At 37.8% G+C, this 12621-nt stretch overlaps 2 protein-coding genes across 2 annotated transcripts in view; both read right to left on the bottom strand.

Moving 5' to 3' along the window:
* Positions 1–5091, bottom strand: part of LOC109146775 (disease resistance protein TAO1-like) — a 41604-nt gene extending 36513 nt beyond the window's left edge. Inside the window, exons 1-2 of the mRNA XM_019294422.1 lie at positions 4248–5091; positions 3631–4132 (exon numbers count right to left, since the gene is read on the bottom strand). Of these exons, the coding sequence (XP_019149967.1) occupies positions 3737–4132; positions 4248–5048 (1197 nt within the window). The 5' untranslated portion in view covers positions 5049–5091 and the 3' untranslated portion in view covers positions 3631–3736. The remainder of the gene's footprint in view (positions 1–3630; positions 4133–4247) is intronic.
* The window catches only part of LOC109146698 (TMV resistance protein N-like), a 126436-nt gene that overhangs the window by 112696 nt on the left and 1119 nt on the right, over positions 1–12621 (bottom strand). The gene's annotated exons all lie outside the window — the stretch shown is intronic.

Here is a 12621-nt window from a genome sequence, read left to right as displayed (position 1 = left end):
ATACTGGACTACGGTCATAATTTAGCCCACAGGCAATTATGTATCGGAATGTAGTTTAGTAGTTTTATCAGTGATGATAGAAATAAATTGATTTATTTACTTTATGGTTATTTGTAAATAATTTCCAATTCTATCATGAAGTTTAATTTTATGATGTAAACTTTAGATCATATTTCTTAATTTGCCCACAGGGATTAAGAAAAGGAACATGATCTCTTAAGTTTTTTATCATAATGATAGCAATGAATCTTATTGACTAAAACTTTAGCCTACAGGCAAGTTTTATGTCATTTGATTCTTCAACTCATTTGATAATGCTTTCATCATAAATAACATTTTTCAATTGGATCTAATTGAGTAAAACTTTAGCCCACAGGCAAGTTTTATGTCACTAGATTCTTCTGGCTCTTTAGTAATTGTGAAAAATATTATCATAAGGGTTTCTTAATTGGATTTAATAGAATTAAAACTTTAGCCCAAAGGCAAATTTTATGTCAATAAATCCCACCACCCATTAGATGATAATTTTATCACAATTTCTTAGAGTTATAAATCCAGTTCAATTATAATTCTAAGTTTCATGATTTGCATAGGCAAAACATGTATTCAGTCACTTCCCAAAATTTAGTCACTTCTATTAATTAATCCACGAATCTTGCTCGGTTCTTCGGACTAACTGTAGTAAGTTACGTGATTTGACATACATCTTTTGGATTCCATTACTAATAAAATGTATCTTTTGAGCCAAATTCTAACTTGGTTTTGGAAGGTGTATTTTTATTTTAGTATGTCCAACTATGGTGGGGAATTATATCTTCATTATTTAGTTGGACTTTAATTGGAACCAAAAATTGATTATTTAGTATGTCCAACTAATGGTGGGGAATTATGTCTTCATTTGTTAGTTGGTGGTCAATAAATCAATTATGAATGTATATTATTAAGTTCACTTTATTAATTTCGCTGAAAATTATTTTAATCAGTGGGAGTGATCATTTAGAAAAAAGATCATTAAGATGCTCCACTAGAGTTTATGGATTTAATTGGCTTCATACATCCTAAATTTGATTGTATGTCAAACAATAAGTCCAAAATATTCTACAAGTATTAATCTTGTATTTGTTCATATAAATTCATAAGTTCAAATTATTGAACATTTGGTTGTACAACATATTTATGAAAATGTTGCAACAATATTAAGGAATTTATTAGAACAAAAGCATTTAACTTGTGGTGCACTGTAATTTAATAAATTCTTCGGTGATTAATAGAGTCTTTAGTTTCTTCAAAATTGATCCTGGGTCATTTCGGTTGTAAGGCTCAAAACAATTTTGTGGGACATAAAAGTAAGACTGATTATGTTCAGTTCATTTAAAATGGACATTGAAGTTATTTGGGAAGTTATGGTGTATGATTAAGATTCTAAATTTATGGGCTTAGACCTTTGTTTATTGTCTAAGTTATTGGAATGCTTCTGTGACTTGACTATCTTTTGGCTATTTTTGATGAGTGTGAGTGACAGACGTGTCAACTCCAAGCTCTTAGCTGTTAGAGATAGTACTTAAAGTTAACTTATAAAGAAGTCATGGAATACAGTTAGCATTATGCTAACATTAAGAGATCTCTACTTAAGGCATGCTTATAAACTTTTAGAGATCATACAGTGTACTCTTTTGTACAATTTGGATGTGTTTTCTCCTTCAGTTGTGCACATAATGTATTTTGAGAAACATCCCTTAAGGTACCGAGAATAAACATAGGGTTTGTTCATAAAGGACCTAAGTTGGAGAATTAAAATGCATGTGACCATAGTGGATATTACTCTGATTAAATAGAGGACATGTCACTATAATTCTTGTGTTTTGTTCTTTGATGAAGGTTGTGCTAGTACTTGCACCAAGTGGGAGAATGTAAGATTTTCCCTAATAATATATATTATATATTATATATTAGGGCCTTAATTAAGTGGTGCAAGTTGACTAGGCTTATTAAGTGGTCTGGTTGGACTTAATAACTAGTAGTTGTTAGTCAACCAAACTCTGTGCCTAATATAACCTGGATTGATGGGATACAGGATTATGGATTAGATAGCACATTCAGTTACGGTACTCAGACTGCTCAGTAGATACCAATACACCATCTAGGGTTCTGAGTGAGGTCTGAGGCAATACATGGCTAACGGTCTATCGTTAAGAGGCAACATAACAGGAACATCAACTATGGCCGGAGATCAACACGACTACGCTTCCGCTATCATACGAGGTCAGGTTTCTCGTATACTATGTTTATTATAGTTAGACTATTGTATATCTAACATATATATATATATATATATATATATATATATATATATATATATATATATATATATATATATATATGTATGTATATATATATATATAGAGTAAGGTTCAAATGCGGCGATGTCCTTAGGTGTAGCGGTGCGGCGTCACCAATAGTTCAATAAATATATACCATCAATGTTAGGAAAATGCACCACAAAAACACACACAAATTAGGTACGCATCACAAAAAACACACCATTATGTGTGAGTAAAAACATCATACAGTGTTCAGAAATACACCATTAGGGTGTGGTGAGTTATATTTTTTTGAATATGTTGTGTATTTTTTGGTGTTTATTTTTATTTCATTGTGGTGTGTTTATCTACACTTTTTACGCATGTGTTTACCTACACTGTTCGTGATCTGATCTTCCATACTTAGCTTCCACTGTAGATGGAAACAAACGCACTTCCCCATCTTTGTTTCTGTGTATCTATATAACTCTGATCTGTAGGATTGAATTCTGCATACATGCATCTTTAATACTTCTCCAATTATTCTTGGGACCTCAAATCAAAGTGAATTCTTTAAAACTCACTTAATTGTTGATTCTTCCTGCATGTATTCACAACATTGCTAAATTAAATCGTTTTGTACCCTCCAATTTCATAACATTAAGCTATACTAGCTACACATCATAACCCAATTAAAATACTTAAAGGAAAAACTTAACTCGCAAATGCAACATGTTCTGTGTGGCATACTATACGGACACCTCCGATCATTGTTGAGACCTCAAAAATCAATCCTTTTACCCTGTACAGAGAGGTCCACCTTGCTTTAATTTGTTCCTTGACTTTCACCAAACTGGATGACTCATGTACTTCTTATGTGCGACTCTTCACATTCCGTACGTACAGGTCTTACTTGAGGCTTTTTGGTTCAATTCTTGATCTCCCTTTTAATTTGTTTCCATCCTCCAATTGACTCCATAAATGTACCATCCAAATGGTATAAAAATCACTCCTAATTGTGTTGAGCAAGTTAAATGGTACTTATATATCCACACAAATAAAGCAAATAAATGATTGATCACTACACTTTAAGCATAAAAATAAGGTTAAATCATATTTTTAATCAGTTAATGACAATTTAATGAAAATAAATAAAATATAAAAATGTGATAATCCAAATACTACAGTGGGTTCAATTATATATAATTATATATAAATTATAAATAATAATAAATATTAAAATGCCATTAAATAAACAACAAATTAAAAGATATAGATCAGATGTCAAAGAGCTAGCAAGGTGTCAAGTGTGAAGGAAGGATGTACTTACAATCCTTTTTTGTTTTCATTTGCAGCAAAAGCTGAAGATGGTTGCCGCTAAACACGTACAACGTAACTCTGATCTGCTGCTACTCTAACATGCATCCTTTATAAAATCAGGCAGGAATGGATCCCCTTGTGGATGGAAAGAAACGCACTTCGCCTTCTCTATTTCTATGTATTTCAAATAGACAAAATATGATGTTCACATGAGCCTGGAGTTCTGCACACACCTCCAATACTTCTCCCATCACTGTGGGAACCTCAAAAATAATCAAACTGAATTTGGGTTCGATGTTAATGTATTTGTGTTCCTTTATAGTCCAAGCACCACTGCTTTTGATTCTTGCACTAAAACGAATTCCATTGCAATCATCAATTTCACTACAGGGATCAATCACACTGTGCAGGATTTCAAACTTTTCATTCCCCAAAGGTATAGGAAAACAGCAGACTACAGACCCCATGCCCACATGAAACCAAATTTCGACACGGTCACCTTTAGAACGTGCCTACATATTATGGAATACATACATACAATAAAACAATTAGTTATTACTACCTACCTACTATAATATAAAAATACCAAATTATTAGATCGAGATGAGGGGAACATATATAACTAACCTTGAACCACTTTTCAATTGAAGGAATCCTCAAACCAATGCAATTTGCTATCCCAAGACAATTTAAGTATTCTAGACTCTGCAAGTCTGAAAGCTCAACCAAACTTTTACAGTTCTGAATATCTAGCCGATAGAGTCTTTTCAAGTTTGATAGATTTTCGATTTTTTCTAATGAGATACAATTCTTTGCAGAGAGTATCTCCAAATTAGGAGGAAGGTGTGGAAGTGATCTAAGATTCTGCAGATCATCCAAGCAGAGAATCTTCAAATTGGAATGATGGCAAAGGCTTAATGGCAAACTTTGAAGGTAATATCTTCCCATTAAATCTATTTCTTTCAACGAGGAGGACAAACTCCTAGGAGCAATTGGAAGATCTTCATGCAAATAGTTGTCAGGTATACTCAAGGCATTGCAATTGCTTATGTCAAGCTCTACTAAGGATGAAAGACTCTCCATGTTCGGAAGCTCAACCAAACTTGTGCAATGGCTTATGTCAAGCTTTACTAAGGATGAAAGACTCTCCATGTTTGGAAGCACAACCAAACTTTTGCAATTGCTTATGTCAAGCTTTACTAAGGATGAAAGACCCTCCATGTTTGGATGCACAACTAAACTTATGCAATTGCTTATGTCAAGCTCTACTAAGGATGAAAGACTCTCCATATTTGGAAGCTTAGCCAAACTTATGCAATTGCTTATGTCAAGCTTTATTAAGGATGATAGACTGTCCATGTTTGGAAGCACAACCAAACTTATGCAATTGCTTATGTCAAGCTCTACTAAGGATGAAAGACTCTCCATGTTCGGAAGCTCAACCAAACTTGTGCAATGGCTTATGTCAAGCTTTACTAAGGATAAAAGATTCTCCATGTTTGGAAGCACAACCAATCTTTTGCAATTGCTTATGTCAAGCTTTACTAAGGATGAAAGACCCTCCATGTTTGGAAGCACAACCAAACTTATGCAATTGCTTATGTCAAGCTCTACTAAGGATGAAAGACTCTCCATATTTGGAAGCTTAGCCAAACTTATGCAATTGCTTATGTCAAGCTTTACTAAGGATGATAGACTGTCCATGTTTGGAAGCACAACCAAACTTATGCAATTGCTTATGTCAAGCTCTACTAAGGATGAAAAACTCTCCATGTTTGGAAGCACAACCAAACTTTTGCAATTGCTTATGTCAAGCTTTATTAAGGTTGAAAGACTCTCCATGTTTGGAAGCATAACCAAACTTATGCAGTTGCTTATGTCAAGCTCTACTAAGGATGAAAGACGCTCCATGTTTGGAAGCTCAGCCAAACCTATGCAATTGCTTATGTCAAGCTTTACTAAGGATGAAAGACTCTCCATGTTTGGAAGTACAACCAAACTTATGCAATTGCTTATGTCAAGCTCTACTAAGGAAGAAAGACTCTCCATGTTTGGAAGCACAACCAAACTTTTGCAATTGCTTATGTCAAGCTTTACTAAGGATGAAAGATTCTCTATGTTTGGAAGCACAACCAAACTTTTGCAATTGCTTATGTTAAGCTTTACTAAGGATGAAAGACTCTCCATGTTTGGAAGCACAACCAAACTTTCGCAATTGCTTATGTCAAGCTCTACTAAGGATGAAAGACTCTCCATGTTTGGAAGCTCAACCAAACTTTTGCAATTGCTTATGTCAAGTATTTCTAAGGATGAAAGACTCTCCATGTTTGTAAGCATAGCCAAACTCTTGATTTTCCCCAGACTCAGTGTCTTTAGATTGCTCAAACATCCAAAAGAAAATGATATATGTGAGATGGCAGTTCCATCAACAGATAACTCTCTTAATTGCTCTATTTTTCCCAAGTCAGTTGGAAGCTCCCCCAGTTTTTCGCATTCATATAAACATAAAACTTCAAGTGATTTTAAGTTGCAAATGCTACTCGGAAGAACCTTGAGTTTCTTGCAATACATAAAATTTAACATAACAAGGCTCTCCAAACTTCCAATTGATGGGTGTACCTTGACCAAATTTGAACACCCGTGAAACGATACTTTTTGAAGGCTATGTGCTCCAGTGAAGTCTGGCGTTTTCTTAAGTTGTTTACAAGAATCAAACTTTAAGATCATCAAGCATCCAAAATGCTGTTGAAAAAAAGTAGAAAAATGTTTAATCAATTTATATTTTTCTAGTCAAAATTCTTAATTAAGAAATATGCAATGATGAAAGAAACATTAAACATACTAACCTCCATATTGCATTGGAATTCTTCAATATTGCTACCTTCCATGTCTAACTTAACAAGTTTCTCACAGCGAAAATTAGATGGTATGCAACTCAAATGGCAATTGTGTAATCTAAAAAACCTAAGCTCATTTGATAAATATTTAAAAGATCCGTTGAGACATATACCATTCAATATGAGTATTCGTAACCTTACCATCCTTTTGAATACTTGAGTATTCAAAGGCACATCCTTTAACATGTTAGAATCTACAATCATCCCTTCAATTGCTTCGGTGCCCTATAAAAAAACATTTATATATATAACAATATTTTAGATTTTAGATATTTTGAAATCTTTGATTTTAATAAATTTAAATATAGAAAACAAATGAATTAACTAGAATAACTCAAATACAAAGGAAATGCTTTACCTTGTTCCCGTGAAGAACATCAAAGACATCCTTTGGGTCAACCAATCTACTTTGTTTGCCCGGCTCTCGTGGAGATTCCTTTCGAACAATTTCTATTCCCATATCTCGCACTAAATCATGCATTTGAATCCTTTCAAACTTTCCACCTCCATTTGTTGTCAACAAACATCTTTCAATCAAAACTCTTATTCCACTTTTAGCATAAAAACCACAAGCTTCCAATATCATGGAAGTGTCATTTTTCTTATTCCCAATAAAAAAATAAGCAATATCAAGAAAGATATTTTGAGTATCATTATCAAGTGAATCATAACTTTTTTTAAGAATTTTTTGAACGTCATCATGAGGTACCGCTCTTAATTTCTCAACATCATCACTCCATTCTTGCACTGATTTGCCACGCAAATGAGAACCTATAATTGTAAGTGCTAGTGGAAGTCCACCAGTATAATTTGCTATCCTTTCCGATAGTTCAATATACTCCACTAATGGTATAGAAACACCAAAAGCATGCCAACTCAAGAGTTGCAAAGATTCATCATAGCTTAACGTTTTGACCATGTATTTCTCTTGTGCTCCAAGATCACTAAGCAAATGAGCATCTCTAGTTGTAATTATAATTATGCTACCTAAACCAAACCAATTTCGTTGTCCTGCTAATGATTCTAGTTGACTAGTATGGTCTATGTCATCAAGAATAACTAGAACCCTTTTTGATCGCAGTCTTTCTTTGATCAAATTTATTCCTTCATCAACATTATCAATTTTAATTTTCTCTGTATTGAGTGTTTTGGAAAGAAGTCTCTCTTGCAAACGAACTAAACCATTGTGCCCCTCGGAAACTTGTGATCTAATGTTTGCAATAAAGCAGCAACCTTCAAATCTTTGAAAACTCAAGTTGTAAATGGCTTTAGCAAGGGTTGTTTTTCCTACACCATCCATGCCAAAAATTCCAAACATCTTGATATCATCATGTTTTTGAGTTTGCAATAAATGAAGTATATCTCTGACACGAGATTCAATTCCAACAGGATACTTTGCAACATTCATAGATGTACGATTCACTTCACGCAATACCTCTTCAGTAATTTTTTTGATGAACTTTGATTCATACCTATCATAGTTTTCCAATGAATGTCAATCTAAATCATTAAAGAAAATATAGGTGGAAAATAGAAAACTGAAGGTGTGTTTGGTTCAAACATGGAAATCGAAATCGGAATGAGAACCAAATACTTTGTAATGGTAATTGGTTTTGGGAAAGTATTTTGCATGTTTGGTAGTAGGGTGGAATTTGAATGGTTACCGATATTGATGTTTTGTTATGTACGAGCTTATAATGGAAATAAAGGTTTTAAAAATACAAAAACAAATATCAAGACGTACAATTAATCATCATATAATCACATCCAAAGCACCAATATGAACAAAAAATTAAAACAAAAATCTAAAGGATGTAGTTAGGAAGCAACATATCCGGAGGTGACAGATGAGGAGGGATAAGATGGAATGATACCCGTTTTTAATTAGAAAATGTGGTTTTTAACTAAAGGGGTAATCAAATCACATAAGTGTGTTTCAAAATGTTGTCAACAAAACAAAAAACTATAATTTTGATTCTCATTCCTGGTATGCAAACCCGTTAAAAAACACGCCATAAATATGTATATTTAGTTGCTCATTCTTCCCAAAAAGGTTGAATCCTCAACCCCAAGGGCCTCCCACACTCCGGCCGGGCAGAGCATTTGGGAGGATGTAAATCATGGTAACTCAACTGAACTATAGAGGCTAGACCTTTACTTACTGCGCACAAGAAGCCCCCCTCACTTTGATAGGTTACTTCCACACTACCGCTGTATTTAGTTGCTCATGATCCATTGCTTGAGGTAAACAACTCTTAATAATATTTTCATCCACGGATATAATAATCAATCCGTCAATCCATAATTATAATTTCTAAAAGGAATTAATATTTATGACAAATAAATTGAAAATTATGGGGCAGATTCTTCTTGTTTTACCAAAAATATTAATTAATCCATCCTTAAGATACATGTATAGATGCTAGAATGCAATTTTTAATTAGCAAAACTAACATAATTAATATTATGTACGATTCACTTCCCGCAGTACCTCTTCAGTAATTGTTTTTTTATGAACTTTGATTTATACTTATCACTATTAGGACTCTACTAGTAGTATTAGACTAGATCTCTATTATAGTAGTAGTATTAGACTATATCTCTATTTCGTATCTTTATATACTTTGTATTCACTGCTTTTGATCAATACACAGAAAATATATTCTCATCTAGTATCAGCTAGGTTTTCTCTGATGGAAAACGTCGGTGTTAATGACGGCTCTGTTGTTGGTTCTTCTGAACGGACTGTTACCGAGATTCCTACGATGCTTGCGAGTGGTAGTCTGTCATCGGCTCATCACTTCGTTTCTTTAAAGTTGACCTCCTGAAATTATCTATTCTGGCGAACTCAGATGCATCCGTTTCTTGAAGGCCAAGGGCATCTAGGGTTTGTTGATGGTACAACACCCTTTCCGACGGCATCGCCGGCCCTAACGTCGACCGCGGACAGCGCCCTAGCGGCGGTTTCCGATCTCCCCGCCCGGCAGCTCGCTTGGCGTCGGCAAGACAAGGCCATCCTCTCCATGCTCATCTCCTCTTTGTCCGAGGAGAATCTTCGTTTCTCCGTCGGCAAGGGCACCTCTCGGCAGCTTTGGCAGGTAATCAAACAAACCCTAGGTTCGTCTACTCGCTGTCATGCACTTTGACTACTCGGCGAACTTCACGGGCTCCGTCAAGGTGATTCCTCAATATTTGATTACCTTTGTCGTGCCCAGATGTTGATTGATGAATTGGCTCTCGTCGGTCGTCATGTTGAGTTGGATGATTAGAATTTATATGTGTTTCGCGGTTTACGCCCGGAGTTCCGACCGTTGGTGGCAACCCTAGCTCGTGGTGCGCATGTTTCCCTCCCAGAGGTTGCGGATTTTCTTGTTTCACAGGAGTGGATCTGATCGGACGACGGTGCGTCTCTCGGCGCACCGGCGGCCTTGGCCGTAAGCCGTGGATGTTCACGGCGGCCGCGGTGGCAGTCCGCAAAACCGAGGTGGTGGCGGCCGTGGCAGGGGGCGCGGTGGCCGTGGCCGGGGGCGGTCCAACTCAAGCCCTCGGTGTCAGATTTGCAACAAGAAAGGGCATATAGCTACGGCGTGTTGGTGTCGTTTCACTCCTGATCCAGATCCTCAGGCGAATGTTGTCGTTTATGGTGTGGATGGTCCTGTGGATGACTCTCATCAGTGGTTCCCCGACACTGGTGCCACAAATCATGCTACCCCTGATCCCACCTTATTGACGTCCTCTACTACATATGATGGTCCGGAGACACATCGGGTCGGCAATGGTATAGGTTTGCCTATTGTTACTGTTGGTTCTACTTCGTTAGCCACTAATTCTAGGTCGTTTCGTATGTCTGATGTTTTGCATGTTCCTGGTTTATCTTCTTCATTATTATCTGTTCAGCGTTTTGCTAAAGAAAATATTGCCTTTTTTGAGTTTCACCCTTCGTGTTTCTTTGTGAAGGACATTCAAACCAAGAATACTCTTTTTAAGGGGCATGCGTCTGGGGGGTTTATATGCCTGGCCTACCTTGCGTCCGGCTCCCGCTGCTTTTGTTGCTACACGATCCTCTTTCGTTTGGCATATGCCGCTTGGGCATCCACACTCTCGGGTCCTGCTTCAAGTGTTAGCCTCTTCTAGTCTTAGTTCGTTTAATTCCAGTGATCTACCCAATATTTATTCCTCTTGTCAATTAGGCAAGTTGTATCGCGGCTATCGTTGTTTAGACACTAACACTAACAAGGTTTTTATCTGTCGCCATGTGCGATTCAATGAGACTGTCTTTCCTTTTGTTGCTTCTGTTGATTCACAGGTACCCGCACCATGCTCGGAGCCATGGGGTGTTGCGCCGGTTGTGCCTCCTGGTGAGCCGAGTGCTGTCTCAGCCTTTGATCCTCCTGCCGTGCCCATAACCAGACCTGAGCCACACCGCCAGCAGCCCGTTTCTGCCGAGCCGTCCGTGACCGTGTCCGAGCGGACAGTCATGGACCAACCACCTGCTCGGCCGAGGGGACGACCCCGTGGCCAGTCCCGTCTCGCGCCCTCGCCCATTCGGTCTCATACGATGAACACGCGAAGCTCGGGACCGCATGACCATGTTGCTCTATCTGCTGACGTTTGAGCCTACATGTTTTACTCAAGTGGTCAAATTTCCCGAATGGCGGGATGCAATGGATTTGGAATTTAATGCCTTAGTGCACAACAATACATGGCGGCTTGTTCCTTTTAAATCAGGTATGAATGTGGTTGGCTGTAAGTGGGTGTTTAGAACCAAGAGGAAAGCTGATGGTTCGATTGAGCGTTACAAGGCTCATTTGGTTGCCAAGGGATTCAATCAGGTTGCTGGTGAGGATTTCGTTGAGACCTTTAGTCCCGTGGTTAAACTGACTACGGTACATATTCTTTTATCCTTAGCTATTTCTCGTGGATGGACTATTCGACAGTTGGGCATACACAATGCTTTCCTAAATGGCAATCTCGCTGAGACGGTTTATATGTGCCAGTCCCCTGGCTATGAAGACAAAACGATGCCCGGGCACGTTTTTCTCCTTCAACGTTCTTTATCTGCTTGGTTCACTCGTTTTCATGATTTTCTGGTTTCTGTTGGTTTCTCACCTTCCAAGACGGATGTCTCTTTATTTATATATTCACATGACAATACTCGCCTATATGGTTTATGTGGATGATATTTTGGTTATGGGTTCTGATTCGGCTCATGTGACTGCTCTTATTGACAAGTTCGCTCTTGAGTTTAAAGTTCGTGATATGGGTGTGCCCTTGTTTTTTCTGGGTATTGAGACCATTCCGTTGTCTGATGGCATGCTTCTGTCTCAACAACGGTACATGAAGGATATTCTAAAATGAGCAGGTATAGTTGATTGCAAGCCCGTGGCCACTCCGGTTTTAACCACGAAGGCCGAGACTGATGTCGTGGTACCATACGTTGATCCCACTCAGTATCGCAACTTTGCAGGTGCTCTGCAATATCTTACGGTAACTCAGCCTGATCTTTCCTATGTAGTCAATCGTTTGTGTCAGCACATGCACTCTCCCTCTACTGCGGATTGGGTGGCTCTCAAGAGGGTGTTACGGTATGTAAATGGGACACTACATCTTGGTCTTAAGATTGCTTCTTCTTCTCTGTATATTCATGCATATTCAGATTGATCGCAAATCTACTAGTGGTTTTGCTGTGTTTTGGAGGACCAATCTTGTCTCATGGGTTTGTCGAAAACAGCGTTGCTGTGTTTTGGAGGACCAATCTTGTCTCATGGGTTTGTCGAAAACAGCGTACTGTGGCTGAATACAAAGGACTGGCTGATGTCTCTACAGATGTTACTTGGCTCATCTCTCTGATGAAGGAAATCGGGTTTGCGCCACCTTCTGTGCCCAAACTCTAGTGCGACAATCTGGGAGCTACTTATCTGTGTGCTAATCCGGTGACATCCCACCAGGGACTGGACTCGGCTTTCGCCTCGCCATCGATCCGAACCCGTGACCATCCCCTCCTGGGATTGGACTTGGCCCGACCTACGCTGCACTATGCTTATTTCCCAGGGGGCCACCCATCCCGGGATTGCCGGAAGTCAAGCACGCTTAACCACAGAGTT

The sequence above is a fragment of the Ipomoea nil genome, unplaced genomic scaffold (genome assembly GCF_001879475.1).
Source record: "Ipomoea nil cultivar Tokyo-kokei standard unplaced genomic scaffold, Asagao_1.1 scaffold1936, whole genome shotgun sequence".
NCBI lineage: Eukaryota > Viridiplantae > Streptophyta > Magnoliopsida > Solanales > Convolvulaceae > Ipomoea > Ipomoea nil.
Note: the sequence above shows the minus strand (reverse complement) of the source record. Positions and strands in the feature narration are given on the sequence as shown.